Source organism: Mus musculus, chromosome 5 (assembly GCF_000001635.26).
Source record: "Mus musculus strain C57BL/6J chromosome 5, GRCm38.p6 C57BL/6J".
Classification (NCBI taxonomy): domain Eukaryota; kingdom Metazoa; phylum Chordata; class Mammalia; order Rodentia; family Muridae; genus Mus; species Mus musculus.
Genome location: NC_000071.6, coordinates 125,296,162 through 125,319,077, shown reverse-complemented (window position 1 = coordinate 125,319,077; position 22,916 = coordinate 125,296,162). Strand labels below are relative to the sequence as shown.

Genomic DNA, 22,916 nt, shown 5'->3' with positions numbered 1-22,916 from the left:
CATACTTGCTCGCTTGCTTGCTTGAGCTCAGTTTGATTTCTCCACTCATACAGCCCAGGACCCCTTGCCTAGGGAATGGGGCCGCCAATGGTGGACTAGGTCTTCTCAGGTCAGATAAGCTAATCATTTAGACAATCCCCACAGGCCAATCCAAATGTAGGCAGGCCGTCCTTCACTGAGACCCTCTTCCCAGGGGAATCTACGTTGTGTCAGGTTGCCAGAGCTAACCGCTGCAAGGTTATAATTTTAAAGGACAAGACACATCATTGGGCGTGCTTAGCTCAAAGTTGTGGCTTAAGTACGTAAAAGAGTAAAGGTTAATCAACACAGAATTTGGTCCCCGAAGTCACTTGCCGTGTTTAGTCACCCTCAGAGCTTCACAGTAAGAACTTTTCTCAAAGAAAAAAAAAAAAAGAACAGCCGGGCAGTGGTGTCGCATGTCTTTAATCCCAGCACTTGAGAGGCTCATATTTCTGAGTTCAAGGCCAGCCTGGTCTACCCTCCAGGTACCATGCTGTGTGAGGTCCAGGCAAGCTCACCAGATCCAGATCCGCTCCCATCTACTGAGGTCCACTCAAGGCATTTTCTGCAAGTGGAGGCTCACAGGCACTGAGGTAGAGGTACCCGTGTGAGGCCAGATGAGTGAACCTTGACTCAAATCCCCATGTCCAGGAACTTGCTGTGCATCAAGATGGCAGGATTTATGTGGCAGCCCCTGGCAGAGCTGTCCCCTTAAGGATCTTGATCTTTAGACCATCTCCTCTCTGGATGGTCATCTCTGGTGTGTGGCTGAGGGCAAGAACTTGATTCCTTGCGCCTTTGGTTTCCTGCTTGTCAGTGGGGCTGGGGCTGAGAGAGATAAATGGGTATCATTGGGGAATCAGAGAGGTGTTGCCGGGATCGGATCCAGCTGCTGGCTGGCATGGGTAGCAAGGTGGCCAATTCAAATCGACAGTGAAGAGGGCCAGAGAGACGGCTCATCACGGGGAAGGGTTCTTGCTGCTAAGCCTAGTAACCGGAATTGGATCTCTGGAACCCACATGGTGGAAGGACAGACAGACTCCTATAAGTTATCTATCCTCTGGCTTCCACACGTGTGCTGTGGTGCATCTGTGCCTGTGCACATAATAAATAAATACACAAATAAGTAAATGTGATTTAAAAAAATAATTGAAAGGGTCTAAGAAGTGTCCTGTGTTTTCTGTAATTCTCCACTAAGTTTATGGCCGATGGCCGTATGGAGTAGAATGGAGGAGGCGGGCCCAGGTCTAGCTTCCGACTCAGTCAGGGTCTCATCTCCCAAGGACTCAGTTTCCCGGTCTGCAGAGTGGTTGGTGTTAATTCCTGTATCCAGTTGTCAGGACTTAGGGGTCAGCCCACCTACCTATAAGGCTGTTGTCTGGGGTGGGAGTCATTGATGATGATGAAGGTGTCCCCGGGGACCTCTCACACAAGGGGACGAGTCAAAGAAAGGTGAGGAGAAGAGGCCAGCCAGGGAAATGGCCATGGCTGTGGGCGGGAGGCTGCAGTGGACTGAGCAGCCTGGCCTTCGAGGTCTCCCCACAGCTGACCTTCCCAGTCTGGGCTTTCATGGTGTGTGGTCCAGGAGCAGATAAGTGGACCGAGCTATCAGCAGTCAGGGTCACCGAGTCCTCATGTGGAAGTGGAGGCGGGGGAGAAGGGGAAGGGAGATATAGAATGGGCTTTGTTTCAAGGTAGAGGCCAATGGAGAGCCATTGTGGAAGAACCCTATATGTATAGCCTGGCCTCAGAGAGTGCCATTGCCCCCTACCCAGACCCACAGCGGGGTCTAGCTGAGCTCTGGCTGAAAAAAAAAACCAAAACCCCCCAAACAACAATAACAACACAAAACCTGTGGGATTGGAAGGTGCCTGTCTCCTAGCAGCTGGGATACCCACAAACTCCAGCTCTAAGTGTCGATTTAAGACACTTGGTGCCTTAAGTCACCTCCAGGTGTCTTTCAGTCCCACCAAAACCTTGGGGATTATTGATCTGGCAGATGGGACAGACACAGAGGAGCAGGGTAGAGAGGAGGAGGAGTCTGAGGCTCTTCTGGGGAAGCAGGTGTTCCCTCTTCCTGTTGAGCTGACTGCCCCGTTGCATGCTGGGCCCCTCCCAGGCCCTGGAGTTGCATGGTGGGCAGAGAAACAGGGTCTTGATGGACTGTCTGCAGGACTTGACACCTGCACAAGAGGGGCAGTGTGACTGGCCTGTGGTGAGTGTGGCTAACAAGGCCACTGGTGAGGGAGGGGCCTCTGGTGCTGAGGAGAAGCAGGCCCCTCTGAGGGCCAGGCAAGGAGCATTTCCACCTGACAGAAAACGAAATGAGTATCCGAAGTAGTTTACAGGTGGTGAGAGCCCTGGAGCAGATAGATGCTCAGGACACCTGTCACTGGGCTGCAGGTTGCTGAAGGTCAAAGGTCGTGCAAACCCACAAGGACAGCCTCTGTTGAACTTAGTAGGTCGTAGGTGATGTTGCTGGTACTGTAAAAGGGTGCAGCTGCCATGAGAAGCTGGTGTCAGGTCACTGTCCCGTGCAGCCGTCCTCCTGGGGAGTCTGGACACCACACAACAGCTGAAGGTAGAAGGGTCCCAATACTTAGTGATGCTGGATGGGCAGATAGGAAAAGCAGATGAAATACAGAGAGGTGAGCTGGAGAGGGTTTCAGAGGTCAGGAGCTCACATGGCTCTTCCAAAGGACCAGAGTTCAGTTCCCTGCACCCACATCAGGCGAGTCACAGCTACTTGTAATATCAGCTCCAGGAGATCTGACACCCTTCTGGGAGCCTCTTTAGGGACTGTGCTCATGTGCACAGAGCAACACACACATTAATAAAATTAAGATTAAATCTTCAGAAATGAAAAGAGGGCTCTCCAAGAGGGAATAGTATGCAGCCGTATAAAGGAAGAGAGAGATTCCATTTATTTATTTATTTATTTATTTATCTATCTATCTATCTGGAGACAGGGTTTCATTATATAGTCCCCAGGTAAATAGTTCAAACTCGTGGTCCTCCTGCCTCAGCTTTAAAGTCCTGCGATAGCTGCTGCAGAGGAGAGAATTCTCCCACACACTGGAACATGGATGAATGCTGAAGTTAGATTCTGAGAGACGGCAGGATGGTTGCAGCGTGATTTCGTTTACTGGGGCCCCTAGAGTACCTATTGATGAGGTTGGAGAAATGGGACACTAAGGAGGTAGTGGGAGGGGAAAGGGGCCAGGGAGAGTGTTAAGTGGAGACAGGGTCTCAGAAGGACATGGAAGGGCGTGGCCATTGGTGGGGACAGTTGCCCAAGCCATGGGTGTACTTAACACCATCAGAATGGATGCTATAAAATGGCACTGCCTTTAATCCTAGCAGTGGAAGCAGAGGCAGGCAGATCTCTGAGTTCAAGACCAGCTTGGTCTACAGATGGCGTTCCAAGACAGCTGAGGCTACAGAGAAACCATGTCTGGGGTTGGGGGCTTGGGGGGAGAGTGACAAAACAAAACCCAAGTCTGGAGACTTTAGCATGATAAAAATGAATAAATCATTATGGCTGATGTCCCCTGAAGGGACATGGGTCACAGCCCTCCTTACTCTGGTTTGTAAAAGGGGGACCCAGTGGCCATAGTGACTATGTTCCAGCCTGATGAGTGTCTTAGAAAAAACCCAGTTCCCTGGAAATATGGCCCTGAGCTGATAGCTGATGCTGGCTGCCACTGCCCTTCCTCTGAGGTTTGGCAGGGCTCTGGGATTGTTCTTGAACCCCAGCCAGTCTACAGCTGGAGGCTCTGTGATATGTCTTCCTTGAAGTGTCTGGGAGTTGGTATCTTCCTAGGGACAGCCTTGTGCCCCAGGCTATTGCATGCAGTGCCACTGGAAGGAGCCCTAAGGGGACCAGGCAACAGCCTGGGGATTAGGCTGTAGAGACCTGAGGATGGGGCCCCTGGCCAACCCCAACGGCCTTGTGTGGCACTGGCTCAATGGAGAACTCACACGTTTCTAATGTCTGTAGCTGCTACTGAAAGCATTCTCTAGAAGTCTCCCAAAGACTTCTCACTCAGTCTAAAGTCAGGGCTACCTTCCCTGTATGGTTGGGCTCTACCCAACAGGTGAACCACATGTGTTTCTAGAGGGGTAGGAGGCAGAGAGGCCTTGGGTGGGCAACAAGGTAATCTGCTTCTGTGTCAATTTCTTATCTGGCATGTGGCTGTCGAGAAGCAGAGACCGGAGGATCATGGGCATGAGCTATACACTGAGGTCCAGGCTAGCCTGGGTGACATAACCTGTCAGAAAAACTACAAGAAAAGATTCGCATTCACCATCTGGCTTGGACCTTGGTTAAGTGATAACCATTGTCATTAGCCTGACACTTAGGCGCCAGGATCAAGAAACAAGAACTCCCAGAATCCTTTGGGGCACCAGAAAGCCTTTCATTTTGAGATAGGCTCTGGCTGTGTCTCTGGCTCTCGTGGAAGTCACACAGCAATCCCTTTGCCTTAGCCTAAGTGCAGAGATTGTAGACGTGAGTTATACTAGCCTCCTCTGCATGGATTGGCTTGACCTAAACTGAGCTGGGCTCTCCATCGACTTGCTTCTGCGATTTCAGAGTGGCAGCCTGACCTAGCTCTGCAGTGGCTTGGTGCAGCTCAGCCTGAGGCTGGTGAGATGCTTACAAGTCATAGCTGGTTGCTGCTTGGTGCTGGTGGTCATGTTATGAGCAAACTGGTCCCTGGTCAGTGGGCTCCGGATTAGGGCTGTGATGGAGGCCTCTAGGAATCTCGCTAAGTCTCTCACTGGTTGTTTTCATCTCTCTGAGCGATGTGTAGGATTGAGTGACAGATGGCAGATAATTGGGAGTGGGTGACAGGCTTCAGTATTCTACTTTAATGGCTGTTACCCGGTGATGCCGGCATAGGCGTCTGATGCTCTGAGTACTTCCTCTCATGTCCCTGAGTCATGCAGACTTAGGAGGCCTCTTCTCCACTCACAACCGTTTCCCTGAGGGCAGAATCCAGTTCGGTTAACTTTGCTTCGTAGTACTAAATACCAGTTTGGGGCCTCGACAGTGCGGGGGAGTGGGGCGGGTTAGAATGAAAAAAAAAGGAGCAAACAGGTTCATTAACAGCTAAATGAATGAATGACTGATGAAAGGATGAATGAATGAAGTGTTCTCAGCCTGTGCTGTTCTGGGTCAGGGCTGAGTGGGAATGTCAAAGGGTGTGGCCACTATGTGAGCCATGGAGTTGGGGTTAGAGGGAAGGCTGCCTGTGGGCTGCACCAGTGTTGGGGTGCAACCCTTGTTGGGCAGCACCTAGTTTTCCAAAGGGAGTCAGAAACGAGGCTTTTGAGACTAACCTTGGTTATGTCTGACAGGGTTTGGGGGTGGGGTGGGCACATAGACACTCTTGCTTTTTGTTTGTTTCCTTTTCTTTTCTGGGGAGTGTGTGGTGTCAACTTGACAGGGTCTAGAATCACCTTGGAGACAAATCTCTGGATGTGTCTGTGATGGAGCCATCCTAACTGCTGGAGCAGAGAAAAAGGAGAAAGATCCTAGCAGTCATTCACCCCTCCCTGCTTCCTGACTGTGGACACAGCCTGGCAAGCTGCCCCTGGCTTCTTCCTCTATTGCCTTTCCACCAAGATGGACTGCGGCTTTGATCAGTGAGCCAGATTAGCCTTCCTTAAGCTGCTTCTGTCCTACGTATGTATGTATGTATGTATGTATGCATGTATGTATGTATGTAGCAAGCCAGGGGCCTGTGCACATACCACACAAGTGCTCCGATGTTAGCATTTGGCCCTTGAGACTTGAGCGTTGGAGTTTCTATCGAGTCTGGGAAAATTACTGCACACCAGAAGCCTGTTAAACAGTAACAGGCCCCAGAGCGAGAGCCAACCTCACACGCCTCCCGTAAGCTTCTCCCACTGACAGCTGTCTGTGGGCCAGACACGGTTGATATGCGCACCTGCTCCCTGGTCAGCATGGTAGGGGTTCTCCTCTGAGGGACTTTATTGGGGTAGCCCTTGGGAGCAGAAGGAATATGGTCCGGGGATTGACATACACATAGGTGCCCACGTGTTTGCGTCCAGTCCAGTCCAACCAGGGAGCTTCCTAAGAACCCTGGAGTGGCTCTCACTCCACTTGTCTCCAGGGAAACTCACTAGGTCCTGATGTTGCCCTAGAGGATGCTGGGACCTTCTGATGGAGCCACCTTAGCCCTCTTTCCTGGGGCTCTGACTTTTATAGCTGGACAGGCTCTCTGCTTTGTCAAGCTGGGGTCAAAGTGAGGTCACAAGGCTTATACCTTGAGGACACCTTTCTACTTCTGTCCCTAAGATGTATCTGCCTGCTCTGGTGTGTCACCGGAGCAGAAACCAGTTTCCCCATAGCCCGAGGGACTCACCGGCCACACCCTTTGACGTCTAGGGATCATTTGAGGATGAGATTATGCATCTCCCAGCCACTCAATCGGACGTCGGCTTCACCCTTGTGTATTAAGCTACTGTAGCAAAACCCTTGAAAACATTTATGGATAACCAGCGGGCAGGTGCTGGCGTTTCCCCAGGATGTACAGTGAACAGGTACTTAGCTCTAGCAGGCAAACCATGGCGCCGACACAGTTCCACCGACATCGTGCATGCATTCTGGTTGCCCCAGAGCCTTGCCAACACTTGTGATTATCAATCCGTCTCCTTTTGGCTGTGCTGGTATACGTCATAGAGATTCTTGTGAATTTGGGGGATATGTCCAGAGTTGGGGAGGGCTTTATGATGTCACAGGCCACCAGTCTTTATGCTCTGTCATCCTTTGGGTATGGTTTTCAGTCTCAAAGCTTTCCCATGATCCAAGGTAGCTCTGTAGCTCTCTCCATCAGGACCGAATTTCTGGGTGGGGGTGGCGGGTGTTTCACTGAAACCACCGGAACTTTTAGTGTGGTGGGAGGGGCTGCTGTTACAAAGATTGGTCCTGTCCATTTTCTTTTTTCTTTTTTTAAGATTTATTTATTTATTACATGTAAGTATACTCAGACACCTACAGTATGCATAGGGCATCAGATCTCATTACGGATGGTTGTGAGCCACCTTGTGGTTGCTGGGATTTGAACTCAGGACCTTTGGAAGAGCAGTCAGTGCTCTTAACTGCTGAGCCATCTCTCCAGCCCTTGTCCATTTTCTTCCCTGCTGTGGTTTAGGCCTAGCACACAGCCTCTTGTGCACTGGGTGCTCAGCAGAGGCCTCGTGGATGCCAGGAACTGAACCCAGGTCCTTTGTAAGAGCAGCCAGTGCTCCTAACCACTGAGCCATCTCTCCAGCCATTCCTGGTGTGTTCCTGGTGTGTGGTGTCTTCATGCCCTAGGCTGGATTGTCCTTTGGGGCCCATCCTTCCTGTATACATAGTAACTCTACAGGGCTAGTACATTGCGACTGGCTGGCTGGCTCAGAGCTGACAGGATATGTGTCTCAACCCAGATCCAGGGCTGGTGAACCCAGTGGCAATGACCAGAACTGTTTCCTCTCCCTCCTCCTCCTCCCTCTCCTCCTCCTCCTCCTCCTCCTTCTCTTCTTCTTCCTCTTCTCTCCTTCCTCTTCTTCCTCCTCTTGTTTGGAGATAGGGTTTCTTTCTGCATCCCTAGCTGCCCTGGTAGACCACCAGGTTAGCCTTGAACACAGAGATCCACCTGCTTCTGCCTCCTAAGAGTTGGATTAAAGGTGTGAGCCGACCTCTGTCAGCCTGGCTCAAAAACCTGGTTTTTTTTTGAACCTGAAATGTGTTTGCTGTGATTCTTGGGGGAGGAGGGACTGGATTTTGCAATTTCCCAGGTCAGATTAATGATTGCTTTGCGAGGGCTGCAGCACCTGAGCTGAGCCACACTGAGCAGGGCCTGGAGAGGCTAGGTACAGTGTCCTGGAGATCCTGTGCAGTCCTGTGTGGGGATAGAGGCTGGGGGAGCTTCCATCTCTGTGATCTTCATGAACCAGAGGCCTCTGAGCCTGATGCCTGTGCACCTGGGATATATGGTCAGAGAGTTAAAGAGGTGTAGTGACCAGAAGTGTCCTGTTACCCACACAGAGGGTCTGTTGGGTCCCTAGCACCTCATGTGGCGGCCTTGATCAGCTCCAGCTGCCTTTTTGTTTGTTTTTCTTTTGAATGGAGCCTCTGATGTCCAAGTGTGTTCGGTTCCTGCAGACTGACCTATATCCTGGCCATCAGAGAACCCGCTAACCCCCGGATTATGGTGCTCACTCCCAGTTTGGCTTGCCCAGACCCCACCTCAGACTCAAAGCCTTTGTTTCTCTGATGCCCAGCCACCCTACCCAATCCCTCTCTGGAAGGCAGATGGCTTATTCTGTGCTTATTCTGTACCCAGGTCACTGCTGCCAAGCACATGCCTAGTATGTACTGGGGTCGTGGGGGAGCAGGGGTCCAAGCAAATGATCAGAATGCTCACAGACCTTTGTGGTGTGGAGCATGGAGATTGCTCCAGTTTTCCTGTCTCTCGGGCACTTGGTGTGCATTTTGGACATCCCCAAGGCTTGCAGAATGGAGTCGAGGTAGCGTATGGCTCCCCACGGAAGGAGGAAACCTCAGTGCATTAGTCTGTCGGTATTGCTGTAATGAAAGACACAGGCTTGGTGTTAGCATCACATCTGATGGGGCCACTTCATGTTGTTGCGAACTGCTTGGAGCAGCTATGAGCCGAGAGATTACAGTGGGGAAGCCAGAAGGCAAAGAAAGTCTGCACCATCCCCACCACCAATCCCCAGCCCTTTCCCAGTGGGGCTAAGCCTCCTGAGGGTCCCCTCCCAAGGCTTCATGTCAGAGACCAAGTCTCCAACTGCCACCGAAAGCACGAGAATAAAGTGTTTGCAGAGCAGACATTTTTAAGGTAATGATCTGGTGGGCCAATGAGTGTCCTTTAGAGAAGACAGAAAAGAATGTGCAGTGGAGAGGAGGGGACAGAGAAGCAGGGGTGGGAGCCAAGAGGCTGTACGAGGCTGAGAGGCTCACCGCTGGAGCTCAGGGATGCTTTGGTGACAGCTGGCCCAGGAAGTGGGAGCTGTGGTCATTTATTTTAGAAATATAAATGTGTGTGTGTGTGTGTGTGTGTGTATCTGTGCACATGTGCATACTCGGTGACTTTGGAGGCCAGAGGATGATGTCATATCCCATGGAACTAGAGTTACAGATGATTGTGAGCCACCAAGTGGGTCCTGGGATTTGAACCTGGGTCCTCTGGAAGAACCCAGCCAATGCTCTAACCAATGAACCACCTCACTTTGTTGTTCAAAGGCAGGGTCTCTCACTAGGATGTGAGTCTCGCCATTTTTAGGCTAGCCTGGCTGGCCAGCAAGCCCTGGGCATTATCCCGCTGTCTCCACCTCTCCAGAGCTGGGATCACAAGCATACACCACCATGCCTGGCTTTGTATGGGGGCCAAACTCGGCTCCTTCCACTTATGAAGCAAGCACTTTATGGCTGAGCCATCTCCCTAGAATTCCAAACTCTGTTCTCAAGAACACACTATGTCAAAGGTGCCCACAGGATGCTGGGGGTTTGTTTCCTACAATGATGGATTATGGCGCTCCAGAATTGGCTTGGGCTCCTTCCTCCAAGTCCTCTGAGGTCCTTCCAGGTGCCTGGCACTGCTCAGAGTTCACGGATCCAGCATGAGCATCATTGGTGGGGTTTATGGCCTGGCAGAGAGACGTGAGCACAATACACAGGATGAGTCATTAACGTAATCGGGAAGAAGGCAGGGAGAGCCTCGGAATAAACAAGAGTTTAAGAGGGAGCCCAGGGCTCGGGGTGGGCTCTGTGGGGGTTCCTGAGCACAGACACAGGATCCCAGGAGGCTTCCTCTGCAAACATGGAAGGCAGAAGAAGCGACGACCAGTGCAAGGGCCTGGTGGGTGAGAGTGTGTGAACAGGCAAGGCAGAGCAAGCATGCCAGGCTGGTCTAAAGGACTAATGGGGGTATCAGTAAGACACAGCCCTAGAGATGCCACTGAGCCAGATGGGCAAAGGCTTATAGGTCAGTGTTAGCATGGTAAAATTTACAATAAATAAATAAACAAACAATCCATTTGGTTTGGGGATGGCCATACATATGCCAGGGTGCATGTAGAAGACACAGAACAATGTCTTGGAGTCTTCTGTTCTGTTGTGTGGGTCCTGGGGATCCAGCTCTGGTCCTTAGGCTTGGTGATTAAGCTCCTTTATTTTGCAGGCCACAATCTGAAAGATGCTGGGCCCTGGGCTTCAGATAGGGGAAGGCCACTCCCCACAGGCATTCCATTCCCCACTCTGGTGGCTGTACATGAGGTACCTCGTGGTTCAGCCTCCCGCAACACCCCAACCACCTGCTTGCAGAGGGAACCGCCCATCACCCCATGGTTTTCAGTGAGATTCTGCCTAGTCCTCTGTGCCAAAAAAGCCAAGCAGAATCTTTGGGGAGGCTGCCTTTCCTGCTCTCCTGAGAGTTCTCTGGGTGGCGAAGGGAGACAATCTGTCTGAGATGAGGACCTTCGGGCGCTCTCCACCGCTCTGTTGGCCTCTCAAACCTTGAGAATCCCTCCGGGGCAGAGTTTTCAAACTGGGATGTTATCTTTCTGATATCGGTTGTGACATCCCTGGGGTGTGTGGGCAACTGATGTTTAAAACATGGCGGGAGTGTGCTGGTGATGATGGGGTGATAAAGAAATGGCTCAGAGGTTATGAGGAGTATGTCTCATCTCACACACACACACACACACACACACACACACACACACATACACACACACACACACGCGCACGCACATTTGAGTGTGGGGTGCTAGGAACTGAATTCAGTCTCCTGGAACAGCCTCAAGTGCTTTTAACCACTAAGCCAGCTCCCCACCCCCACCCCACCCCCGCAAATTAAAAACAAGCAAATATATAAAAGTCTAAAACACAGTGTGAGCCAGGTGTAATGATACCCCAGGCTCCCTATAATCTGGACATTGAAGAGGCGGAGGCAGAAAGATCAGGAGTTTCAGAGTCATCCTCAGCTACATATCAAATCAGAAATCCTGGAGTTGGGGTGGAAATCATTTTGTACTGGAGAGGTTGCCCTGGGTGGCAGGCAGCATTTGGGAGCTGGTATTCGGGGTGTTGTCCCAGGTAGAGGCTCCGCAGAGCCATAGGGCACTGCACAGATATGATCTATGTTAGAAGTGCACACAAGTACCCGCTGGCTGCCCGGGCTGTGTACCTCACCCATGCCCTCACTTATTTAGCTTCAGCTTCCTATTGCAGTGTTCTGGGGAAGTATAGTCTACTTGACTTTACAGCTGACCTTTTAAAAATGATGGGTGCATTTCAGTTTCGGTATTCAATGGAGGGCGCAGCAAGATGGCTCAGTGGGTGAAGGCACTTGCTGCCAAGCCTAATGGCCTGAGTTCGATCCCTGGGGCCCATATGGTGGAAGGAGGGAGAACTGTCCTCTGACCTCCACACATGCACCCTGGCGTAAGCAAACCCACACACATACCCATATACACAAATAAGTAACTGCAGAGATTAAAAGAATATAAAAACCTTTATTGAGACACGCCAGCCTTGTTTATTCTGGAATTTCTCACAGTAGGACTCACAACGCCCTGTGCATATTTCCTTCTGTATTCTCTCCCCCAGTAGTATACTGAGTCCTTCCCCTTCCCCTCCCTTTTTCTTTTTGAGATGGTCTTACGTAGCCCAGGCTAGCCCTGAATTCACTATGTAGCTGAGGATGGCCTGGGACTCCTGCTCCTCCTGCCTGTGCTTCTGGAGGGCTGGGGTGGCAGAGGTGGGCACTGTGCCCACTTTGTTCAGGGCTGGGGATGGATCTAATTTAATCCACCAGGTCACACACACACGAGTGGAGCCATGAGCACCCGTGGGACTTGTCTCGTGTTGGCAGAGGCAGGTTGGTAATCTCCCAGCAGCTCCACAGATGTTTCCTAGAGTCTCGGTTTATAAACACTCCTGTCATGGGTGGACACGGAGCCCCGCACGCTTGCTCGGCAGGCCAGCCTTTGCTGGAACACCCTCCTGGGACCTTTTCCTGGCAAAGCCTGTTTTGTCTTTGTTTTGTCCTCTTGCTGTTGTGAAGCGGGTGATTGCCATGCAGCAAGGCTGGCCTCAGAAAGCCAGTCAACCCTCTGCCTTAGCTGCCTGAGCGCTAAAGTGACTGGCGTGTGCTCCAACAGCGTGCACCCCGAGAGCCAGCTCTTAATTTTTTTTTTTTTTTAGTTTTCCACCATGTGTTGATTTGGTTGTGGTGGTAGGGATTGAACCCAGGGCCTTGCACGGGCTGGGTAAGCTCTTTTCCACTGAGCTGCATCTATGTCTTCTCTTCTTTTAAATGTAAAATCGTTTATTCAGTCTTTGAGAACCACAACATTCATACAACGTATTTCAATGATACACGCTTGCTACTCCTCCCAGATCCCCCTACAGGCCACTCCTGATTTTATATCCATTTTGGTTTTGGTTTTGGTTTTGTTCACCCCTTCGAGACAGGATCTCACTAGATAGTGCTGGCTGGTCTTAAACTCACATAGATCCTTGTGCCTCTGCCTCCCAAGCGTTGGAAGTAAAGTCACGTGCCACCACAGCCAGTACTTTCTTCTTGTCTTTTCTTTTTCCCCCTTATTTACCCACTCAATCCAATTGCTGTGGCCCATATACATATTGTAGGGGCAGTTTTACACTGTGTGGCAGTAAGCAAAATAGTAGTTCTGGGGTCATGGGGGAACAGCACCCCCAGAGCCTGTCTCAGCCATTTGATTCTCAGCCAGATTTATAGTATCGGGCATGTTTTTCGTCCTATGGAGAAGGCCTTAAATCCAGTCAGAGAGTATTGGCTAAACCCATAATATCCGTGCCACTAATGCGTCCGTGGGCAGATCTTACCAGGCTGATAAGCTGCAGGGTAGTTTGCAGGAGTCACAGCTGCCTAAGGGTGCCAGGGTCTTGAAATGCCTCTCTGTTTTTGCCAGATGTTCAGGCTGTGGGTGACCAACGGAAGGTGCGGCAGGACATCTCTTAGGTGGACTCAGCAGGGGATTTTTCTTTCAGTGGGTCCCGAGGAGGACAGGCCAGACCCAGCCATGGCTTTCATGACTCCGGCCTTGCAGTACTCAAGGACAAACCCCAGGCCCAGAGAGCCAAGCTAGGCCTGAGAGAGTGTGGCCCAGTGTCCGCCTGCCTCGGAGTCTACTCTGACGTGGGGCTGGGCTTGACCTGCCAGTTCTGGCTTGCCACCTCCCCTGGAGCCTCTGCCTGTTGTTTCTGGCTGTTTGGGGACAGTGGGGTGGTTGTCTTTGTCCTGGCAGGTCGAGTTCAAAGTCAAAGCTGTTTGGCTTTTGGACACTGCTATCTCTGATGAGCTGGGGGTGGTGACTCTTAGCTCTGTGGCATTAGCAGAGGTCCCAGGTCAGGGAATGGTCCACCTCTTCCTCCTAGCCTTGGAGAAAATCAGTAGTTCTGTTTTGAGACAGAGTGTCTCATTCACTGTGTATCCCAGGCTGACCTCAAAGTTACCATCTAACTCCTTCAGTGTCCCAAGTGCTAGGATGACAGCCCTGCATGACTGGACCCAGGGCTGCCTGCACACTAGGCAATCACTAAGCCCCGCCCCCGGTCCTGCTTACTGTCTTCTGTCCCTCACTGCTGGTGACTCAAGAATCATCCTCTTCCCTCTCCCTGCTCCTCAGTACATCACACAGCACTGGCTCTGCCCCCGCTCCACCCCCCCCCACCCCCACCCCCCCACCCGGTGCATAAAGCCCTTGTCTTCCCGATTTGGTAAAAGCTTCACGGGACTGGAGACAGCCAGCCTGTCTACTTCCCACTCCTGTCTGCTACTGCGGGAACCTCATCTGTCAAAAATGAATGAATGAGTGACCAAATGAATGAATGAAGAAAAGAACAAAAGAATGCGGGAGTAAATGTGAAATGATCAGTGAATAATGAATGAATGAACGAACGAACGGCTTTCTGGATGAGTTATTGACTGAAAGAATGGAGAGACAGCCACCTGTGCAGAGCTCCAGCCCTAGGAGCACCTCCCTCGATGAGCACTACCTAGCCAGTGTTCTGTTTTGCTGTGAAGAGAGACCACAACGAAGACAACTCTGTATTATAAAGCATTTAACTGGGGGCTTGTTTACAGTTTCAGAGGCTTAGTCCGTTATCCTCATGGCAGGGAGCATGGTGCAAGTTAGGTGGAGTTAGTGTTGGAGCAAGTTAGTGTTGGAGCAGTAGCTGAGATCACAGGCAGAGAGGGAGAGAGAGAGACAGGGAGGGAGGGAGACCAATGGACCCTGTGCTTGGAGTGAGCTTTTGTAACCTCAAACCCTGCCCCTAGCGACACACCTCCTTCAACAAGGCCACACCTCCTCCGACAAAGACACGCCTCTTCCTCCGACAAGGCCACACCTCCTCCAACGACACACCCCCTAATCCCTGCCCATAGCGACACGCCTCCTCCGACAACGACACACCTCCTAATCCTTCCAAGCCGTTCTCCAACTAAAGGCTAAGCTGCAAATATCTGAGCCTGTGGGGCCTTTCTCATTCAGACCACCCCAGACACCCTTCCAGATGAGCCTTGGAGGGTCCATGGCGCAGGCCAAGTCTCAGGCAGCTGTTGCAGAGCCGTAAAGTGGGGAAGCCCCTCCTCACACTCCTCCCTGTGTCTCCCCACAGAATGTCCGCATAGACCCGAGCAGCCTGTCCTTCGGGATGTGGAAGGAGATCCCCGTCCCTTTCTACTTGTCTGTCTACTTCTTCGAAGTGGTCAACCCAAACGAGGTCCTCAACGGCCAGAAGCCAGTAGTCCGGGAGCGTGGACCCTATGTCTACAGGTGAGGCCAGGCAGGGTGGGGTGGGACTGTGTGTGGGTGTGTGGGTGTGGAGGGGGGTGTTCTGCCATGCTGAGTTTTGGAGATTGATTGCTCCAGAGACAGAAGTCGGACAGACACCGCCTCTCCACAGACTGTCAGCCACACAGAGAAGCCGGAGGCCACAGTGGCTGACAGTCTGTGGAGAGGCGGTGTCTGTCCGAGGCGAGTGCATACTCGCATGCGTGTCCTGGGGTGAGGGCTAATGTGAGTGTAAATGTGTTGTCATGGGGGCGGGGCACAGAGGACCCAACAGCGCACAAAATGGGCAAAATGGCTGCTGTTGAGTCAGAAAAGTCAAACAAACATGCAGAAGTGAAGCCAGTTACGCAGCATCTAAGAAGTGAGCGGTGCTGGGTAGTGGTGGCACACACCTTGAATCCCAGCACTTGGGAGGCAGAGGCAGGTGGAATTCTGAGTTGAAAACTGGATCCAGGAGCGGCTGCCTGGTCCTCCACCTTGGACAGAGAGTTTTAACTTCCATAATGCCTATTTTAGCCCCATCTGTGAGACAGAGGTAATGGTACCCACTGTGGGTAGGTTCAAGGATAAGATGAGATAGTTAGTTGGAGCCACTTAAGCTCTGTCTGCCATGCCATAAACTCTCAGTAAACGCTGCCTGTGTGGATATCTGCTCCATGCTGGTTGTCAAGTGAAAGGGAGACGTGGGGGGTGGGGGCAGCAGTTGGAGTTGTTTTCCAGAGAGGCTCAAAGAGCCTTATGGCTCACCAGGGAAAGCAGAGAAGAGCTGATTGGTGGTGGCAGTGTCTTGCCCTGGACAGACAGCGAGGATATAAACAAGAGGTGGCAAGCTTGATTTGGTGGCCTTGGTGCTGTTGGGTATCAGTGTACCATCACCCCAGGGCATGCTGGGAGATGATGGGTGCTTTCATGTGACCTCACAGAGCCACAGCTGACTCAATGCCTTTTTACAGGGAGTTCAGACAAAAGGTCAACATCACCTTCAATGACAACGACACCGTGTCCTTCGTGGAGAACCGCAGCCTCCATTTCCAGCCTGACAAGTCGCATGGCTCAGAGAGTGACTACATTGTACTGCCTAACATCTTGGTCCTGGTGAGACTGTGGCCCTGTGTCAACCCCATGCCAACCCTGCTTCCTCCCAGCTTAGCCTTCAGGAGTCAGAGAGCAAGGGCCACCTCAGCCCCACTGTCTCCATGGTGACCATCCCCTCCTTCTCATTGCCTTACCTCCCATCTGAGACTCCGGGACCTCCACTGTGGTCCCTGGGGAAGCATGAAGGTCAGAGCCACTGGGGGCCAGAGGGCAGGTGGGAGTCCGGAAGAGCAGGCATTTATTGAGCACACTGTGTGGGGTCGCTGAGTCTGTCCTTTGGTGTATGCGGGGATCTACTCAACCCTGCTGTTCAGGGGAGGAAGCAAAAGCCAGGCAGAGGCAGGGAATTTACACAGGGGCCAGAAGGACCCTCCCCAAGGACAAAATCCCAGATACCAATTGGGCCAGTGTTACCAAGGCAGGATCGGATCCTGTGGTCAGACATCACGGCCCTCGCTGGAAGTTTGAGGACAGGGTACACGGTGGTTGGTAGTGGGGGGACAGTCAAGGCATGATGTCACGAGGTAAGCATTACCATTCCCAGTGACACTAACTTGAGAGATTGGAACTGTGAGCTTTGTGTGATTTTCATGCTTTTTAGAAGATTCTTCTGATCTCCCCCCACCCCCACCCTCAACCATAGGAAACTGTTGAAAACACCAGCTTTCCTGCAGTTGATGCGGGCCGATGCTGACTGGATTGGTCCTTTAGCCACCTTGCCTCGAGTCCATTTTCAGAGGTGTCCCCCGGGTCCGATGGGGCTGGAGGGACACTTTTTGTTTTTATTAATTTATTATATTACTACTATCATTATCATTATTTTGAGATAGGGTGTTACTGGGCAGCCATAGCTGCCCTGTATCTCATTATGTAGACCAGGCCAGCCTTGAACTCACAGAGATCTGCCAGCCTCTGCCTCAAGTGCTGGGTGTGAGCCACCACATTTGTCATATTAATTCCAGTTTTTAAAAATTATTTATTTTATGTATATGAGTACACTGTAGCTGGCTTCAGACACACCAGAAGAGGTCATCGGATCCCATTACAGATGTTTGTGAACCACTTTGTGGTTGCTGGGAATTGAACTGAGGAAGTAGTACTTTAACCACTGAGCCATCTCTCCAGCCCTTAATTCCATTTTTGATATTGAAAAAGCAACAGCATTCTGTGCTGGGCCAGCAGGATGGCTCAGTAGGTAAAAGGTGCCTGTCACTAAGTCGGATGGCCTGGCTTTAATCTCCAGGACCCACATGACTGCCTCACATTGTCCTTTGACCTCTATACGTGCACTATAGCACCCCTCAATAAATATAATAAAAGCCCTGTGTTGAAGGAGACCTGTAAGTGTTGGTGGGTAGGCATCATGCGCTTGCTTGATGGAAAGAACCTGGAGACACCAGCCATGCGTTGCCCAGGAGGTGGAAGGTGGCTTTTGGTTGAATGGCCTTTGGGAAAAAACAAGAGCCCAGATGCTCCATACGGAGGAAGAACAAACAAGAAAACTATAAACTCAACTGAACTTGGGGCAGTTAGACCCTGGGGGGGCTTCGGGGGAGTAGATATTCTGGGCTCCCAGTGTTGAGGTGGGGCAGGGACATGAGAAGTGAGGTGGAATCCCTGTGAGGAGACTGCGGCAGGAGAATGCTGATTTCCAAGCCAGCCCAGATTAATCATTGAGACCTTGCTGTAAACATGTTCAAAAGGAGGCCACGGGGAGTCGGGGAGGCTTTCTCCATATGCTGTGTTTCTAGGCTCATGTTACTGATAGAATAGGGTTCACGTCCTAGCTATAAACCGGGTATCCAAGGGGCTGGCGAGATGGCTCAGCGGGTAAGAGCACTACTGACTGCTCTTCCAGAGATCCTGAGTTCAAATCCCAGCAACCACATGGTGACTCACAACCACCTGTAATGAGATCTGACACCCTCTTCTGGTGTGTCTGAAGACAGCCACAGTGTACTTATTTATAATAATAAATGAATTTGGGAACAAGAAGAGGCCCTAAAAATTCAATTCCCAACAACATGAAGGCTCACAACCATCTGTACAACTACAGTGTAGTCATATACATTAAAATAAATAAATAAATCTTTAAAAATCAAAAACAAAACAAAACAAGGTATTCATATCTTTGCTGGCCCCCTTCTGTGTTAGGTTTTCTCTTAACCTTGGCTCCAGCCTCATCCGTTCGCTTGGTGAGGGATGGCATGGGAGCCTCCTTCTCTGTGCCCCGGCTCTGCGGAGTGTCTCTGGTGGTTCACTGGTTCCATTTAGGCCTCAGGTGTGGCTCTACAGACACAGTGGCTCAGGAAGGCTTCCGGAGGTCAGGCCTGAGCTTCGTGTATGCCTCTGAGTCCTTGTAGAGTTCACTCAATCTGAACCCATCATCGGGTGTTCTCGAGAGTACAGGTTACCCTGGCAACAAGGACCAGAGAAAGGTCCATCCTGAGGGCCTGAGCTCTTTGCCTGAAGCCTGGTTGAAAGTGGGGGATGGTGTCCTACCATGTCCTTTACCCTAATCCCATGTCCTTGGCTTTCCAGGGGGGCTCGATATTGATGGAGAGCAAGCCTGTGAGCCTGAAGCTGATGATGACCTTGGCGCTGGTCACCATGGGCCAGCGTGCTTTTATGAACCGCACAGTTGGTGAGATCCTGTGGGGCTATGACGATCCCTTCGTGCATTTTCTCAACACGTACCTCCCAGACATGCTTCCCATAAAGGGCAAATTTGGCCTGTTTGTTGGGGTAAGTGTCTTCTGTCCCTTCAGAGAGTCAGGTTATCTCTCAAGGACCCTAACTCAAACCAGCTTAAACAAAAATTGGGAAATTATCAGCTCATATAACAGGAGATGCCAGGATTACATTCAGGTGCGGCTTGATCCAGTTCGAGTGGGGGGATATGGCTGGGGTTTAACTTAGAAGATTTGAGGCACAGCTTGCGGGGAGGAGGAGGAGGACTGGATCTTCGAAGCACACCTCTCAAATGTCCCCATCAGTGTGACTTAGAGGCACCCACTATTTCTCACAGTTGACCTTTGGTAACCTGAGCTAAGGTTTGGTCTCTGACCCCTGACCCCAACTCTCTGGTTCAGCTCAGCTTTCTCTGTGGGGATCTACTGACGGGGTGTGCTTGCAGTAACGTTACCCACACCCTCCAGGACCTGTTATTACTGAGTTCACGTGAGATTTACTACCCAGTGGTTAGAGCACTGGCTGTTCTTCAAGAGGACCCAGGTTCGATTCCCAGCACCCACATGACGGCTCACACCCCATCTGTAGCTCCAGTTCCAGGGGATCTGACACCCTCTTCTGGCTCACTCAGGCACTGCAGTGCAGGCAATGCACAGACCTACATGCAGGCAAAAAGACTCAGACACATAAAATAAAAATATGTCCAATCTTGTGGAGAGGAGACGGGGTAAGGCACTGTGTCTCCCAGTGACCAGATGGGGACCCCATGGGGTGAACACATAACGAGGGCGGCAGGCTGAATACCCAGTCTTAAAGCTTTTACAGAGTTAGAGGCCCTGGGTAAAGCCCTGTACCTGTCTGTACCTGCCCTTCCCAGTACCCCATAGAGACTGCCATCCCTCTCTTCCTGACAATTGAGGTGGGGCCCTTCTACTGAGCTTCTAGATCGTTCCTGTCAGAAATTTGTATTAAATTCTTTCTTTCTTTTTATCTTTGTTTTATTATTTTTATTGAGTCAGGGTCTCTCTATGCAGTCCTGGCTGTCCTGGAATTCACTTTGTAGACCAGGCTGGCCTCAAACAGATGTCTGCCTACCTCTCTCTCCTGAGTGTTGGGAGTAAGGGTGTGTGCCACTAAACCCCCGCTAAAATGCCTTTTTACTTTATTAGCTGTTGGCCCTGATTGAGTAGACTTGTCATCTGTGTACATGGGAGTATGAGGCAGGAGTATGGCAAATTCAAAACCAGCCTGGACAACCCTGTCTGAAAATGTGCAATAAAAAAGAATGCTGGATGGAGGGTGGAGCTGGAGAGATGGCTCAGCAGTTAAGAGCACTGACTGCTCTACCAGAGGTCCTGAGTTCAATTCCCAGCAACCACATGGTAGCTCACAACCATCTGTAATGAGATCTGATGCCCTCTTCTGATGTGTCTGAAGAGAGCTACAGTGTACTCACATAAAATTTTTTAAAGGGTGGGGGGAAGCTGGGGGTGTGACTCAGTGGATGAGTACTTGCCCACATGTGTAAGGCACTGGGTTCTGTCCCCATCATTTATGCAGCAACAGTGAGGGGACATACCTATAGCTGAAGAATAGGTGGGCTTGTGCCTATGTTGTGATCTATGCCCAGGGCTAAAGGTGCTGTTCCCTGCCTGTCTGTAGATGAACAACTCGAATTCTGGGGTCTTCACTGTCTTCACGGGCGTCCAGAATTTCAGCAGGATCCATCTGGTGGACAAATGGAACGGACTCAGCAAGGTGAGCAGGAGGGCAGACAGTCCCCATCGATTGGTGTGGGGACTACACCAGAACAAGCCTTGGCAGAGGGTGTCCGGGTCACCCGAGGACTTCACGGATCCCACAACTGTCCCTGCGGTATTTCTGTCGGGAACTCTTTTCTGTTCCTGAGTTGTCATTTCTAAGGCTGACAGGAAGACATTCCCATAAAGATAAGACAATGAGGTCCAGCACCTTGCCTAGGCCCACCCGGAAATCCCCCAACACTGCTTATAGAACCCAGCTTCCTGGCCATTTACCCACCACCACGCCTCTGTGTACCCAGAGAAATGTGTTTTCCTTCCTTCTTCGAATACACAGAAATCCTGTCATGTGCTATTTTGCTGCTGGCTTTTCTCCTTAGGGGCATCTTTATGGATAATGTGTTTTTGTTCTGTTGTGTTGTCCAGAGGCCCAGGTACTAAAGATGGAACGCAGGCCATGTGAATCTTTGACAAGGACACCACTGCTGAGCTAGACTTCTGCCCTTCACTGGGGGAATTCTAGGCAGGGGCTCTACCACTGAGCCACGCCCCCAGCCCCTCACTGGGGGATTCTAGGCAGGTGCTCTACCACTGAGCCACACCCTTAAATTTTTTTATTCTGAAATAAGGTCTCTGTGTATCCCAGGCTAGCTTCAAAAATTCAATCCTCCTGTCTCTGTTGCCTTGTAAGTGTTTAATTCATAGATGTGTGTTACCACACCCAGCCAACAGCTATTCTTAGTGGGTGCTGTTCACATTAACCAGCTGCTGTTTTATATGCATTGGCATTTTGTCTGCATGTATGTCTGTGTGAGGGCCTTGGATCCCCTGGAACTGGAATTATAGACAGTTGTGAGCTGCCATCTGGGTGCTAGGCATTGAACCTGGGTCCTCTGGAAAAACAGCCAGTGCTCTTAACCACTGAGCCATCTCTCCAGCCCCTAATCGTCTCCTTTCTACTATGAGAAGGGCTGATTGAAAGCTCTTACGGCAGAGTGGGAAGTGCGTTTAGTTTTGCTGTTGCTGTTGCTGTTTTGTTTTGTTTTGTTTTGGAAGCAGGGTCTCAGTGTAGTCCTGGCTAGCCTGGAACTCGATATTGTACAGGTGACTTAACTGAGTCCCCACAATACTGTATGTTCTGTCCCCACTGTGGGGAACAGGAAGCTGGGCTAGAACCTCTGTGCACACAGCCTGCTCACGGGCTTGGATATGATGATGTCTGTACTAGGGCACACATTGGGTGTAGATCTTGGCTGTCCCTCAAGGCTATATCTCATCCTGTCCTGCAGATCGATTATTGGCATTCAGAGCAGTGTAACATGATCAATGGGACTTCCGGGCAGATGTGGGCACCCTTCATGACACCCGAATCCTCGCTGGAATTCTTCAGCCCGGAGGCATGCAGGTAAGCCCTGTGTAGGGACTCCCTGCCTCCTACCAGGAAACTCTGCTTCTGAGATGGTTCAGGGTCCACTCAGGTAGCTCCCTGGAAGTGTGCTCAAAGTGTCTGGCCTTCTGTGTACTATGCCTCAATGGTTTTTCTTGTCACTGTGACAAGATACCTGACAGAGGTGACTTGCGAGGTGTCTGGGGACTCAGTCATGGTGGCAGTGGTGAAGGGTACTGGTAGGAAAGTGTTAAAGTCTTGTAGCTTGGGCTCCACCATCCCCAGGGTCCTAACTGTGGCCTAGGAAGACATGGTGGGTCTTCAGAGACCCATTTCCAGGTGGTGCCCTAGCCTGTGCATCCATTCTGGCCACACCAGAGATGACTCTGGCCTGGGGACTCACTGGGCTGATCTTTGAGCCCTCTTCCTCTCTAGCTCACACAGGCAGCCATGCTTCATGCCAGGTGTGAACACAGCCACGACGGGGTGAGCAAAGTCTGTGTGCTCTGGTGGACTTTCAAAAGCAGAACTTCGGGTTTGGTTTTGTTTTGTTTTTACATTTTATTTATTACTGGTTTTTTAATTTTGTGTATCTGTGTGTGTGCACATGAGTGCAGGTGCCTGAGGAGGCCAGCAGAGGGCGTCAGATCACCTGGAGCTCCTGTAAGAGGTGGCTGTGAGCTGCCCTACGAGGATGCTGGGACTCAAACGTTTTGTTTTGTTTTGTTTTGTTTTTTGAGACAGGGTTTCTCTGTATAGTCCTGGCTGTCCTGGAACTCACTTTGTAGACCAGGCCGGCCTCGAACTCAGAAATCCGCCTGCCTCTGCCTCCCAAGTGCTGGGATTAAAGGTGTGCTGCGCCACCACGCCCGGCTGCTGGGACTCGAACTTAAGTGTTGCTCTAAACTACTGAGCCACCTCTCCAGCCCATTTATTTGTGTGTGTGTGTGTGTGTGTGTGTGTGTGTGTGTGTGTGTGTGCTGATAATGGAACCCAGGGCCTCACACACTCTAAGTAAGTGGCCTGATACTGAGTCATGCCGCAGACACTAAATAGGATTTCAGCCTGGCAGAATTATATGA

At 51.0% G+C, this 22,916-nt stretch overlaps 1 protein-coding gene and 1 long non-coding RNA gene across 10 annotated transcripts in view; one reads left to right on the top strand and one right to left on the bottom strand.

Moving 5' to 3' along the window:
- Nucleotides 1-22,916, top strand: part of Scarb1 (scavenger receptor class B, member 1) — a 64,008-nt gene that overhangs the window by 22,017 nt on the left and 19,075 nt on the right. For all 7 annotated transcript variants that reach the window (NM_001205082.1, NM_016741.2, XM_030254310.1 and 4 more), the window contains 5 exons: nt 14,726-14,883; nt 15,855-15,996; nt 18,538-18,741; nt 20,350-20,445; nt 21,737-21,852. In NM_001205082.1, coding sequence (NP_001192011.1) covers nt 14,726-14,883; nt 15,855-15,996; nt 18,538-18,741; nt 20,350-20,445; nt 21,737-21,852 — 716 coding nt within the window. The remainder of the gene's footprint in view (nt 1-14,725; nt 14,884-15,854; nt 15,997-18,537; nt 18,742-20,349; nt 20,446-21,736; nt 21,853-22,916) is intronic.
- Gm32701 lies at nt 7,586-15,811 on the bottom strand. 3 transcript variants are annotated; one of them, XR_001784962.2, is made up of 5 exons: nt 15,649-15,811; nt 12,929-13,481; nt 9,577-9,705; nt 8,464-8,620; nt 7,586-8,016 (listed from the first exon to the last, which is right to left on the bottom strand). It is a non-coding gene; the product is annotated as a predicted gene, 32701 (long non-coding RNA). The 3 variants fall into 3 exon arrangements; XR_003955991.1 differs by lacking the exons at nt 7,586-8,016; nt 8,464-8,620; nt 9,577-9,705 and having other exon boundaries at nt 11,555-13,481; XR_003955992.1 differs by lacking the exons at nt 7,586-8,016; nt 8,464-8,620; nt 9,577-9,705 and having other exon boundaries at nt 11,555-13,476.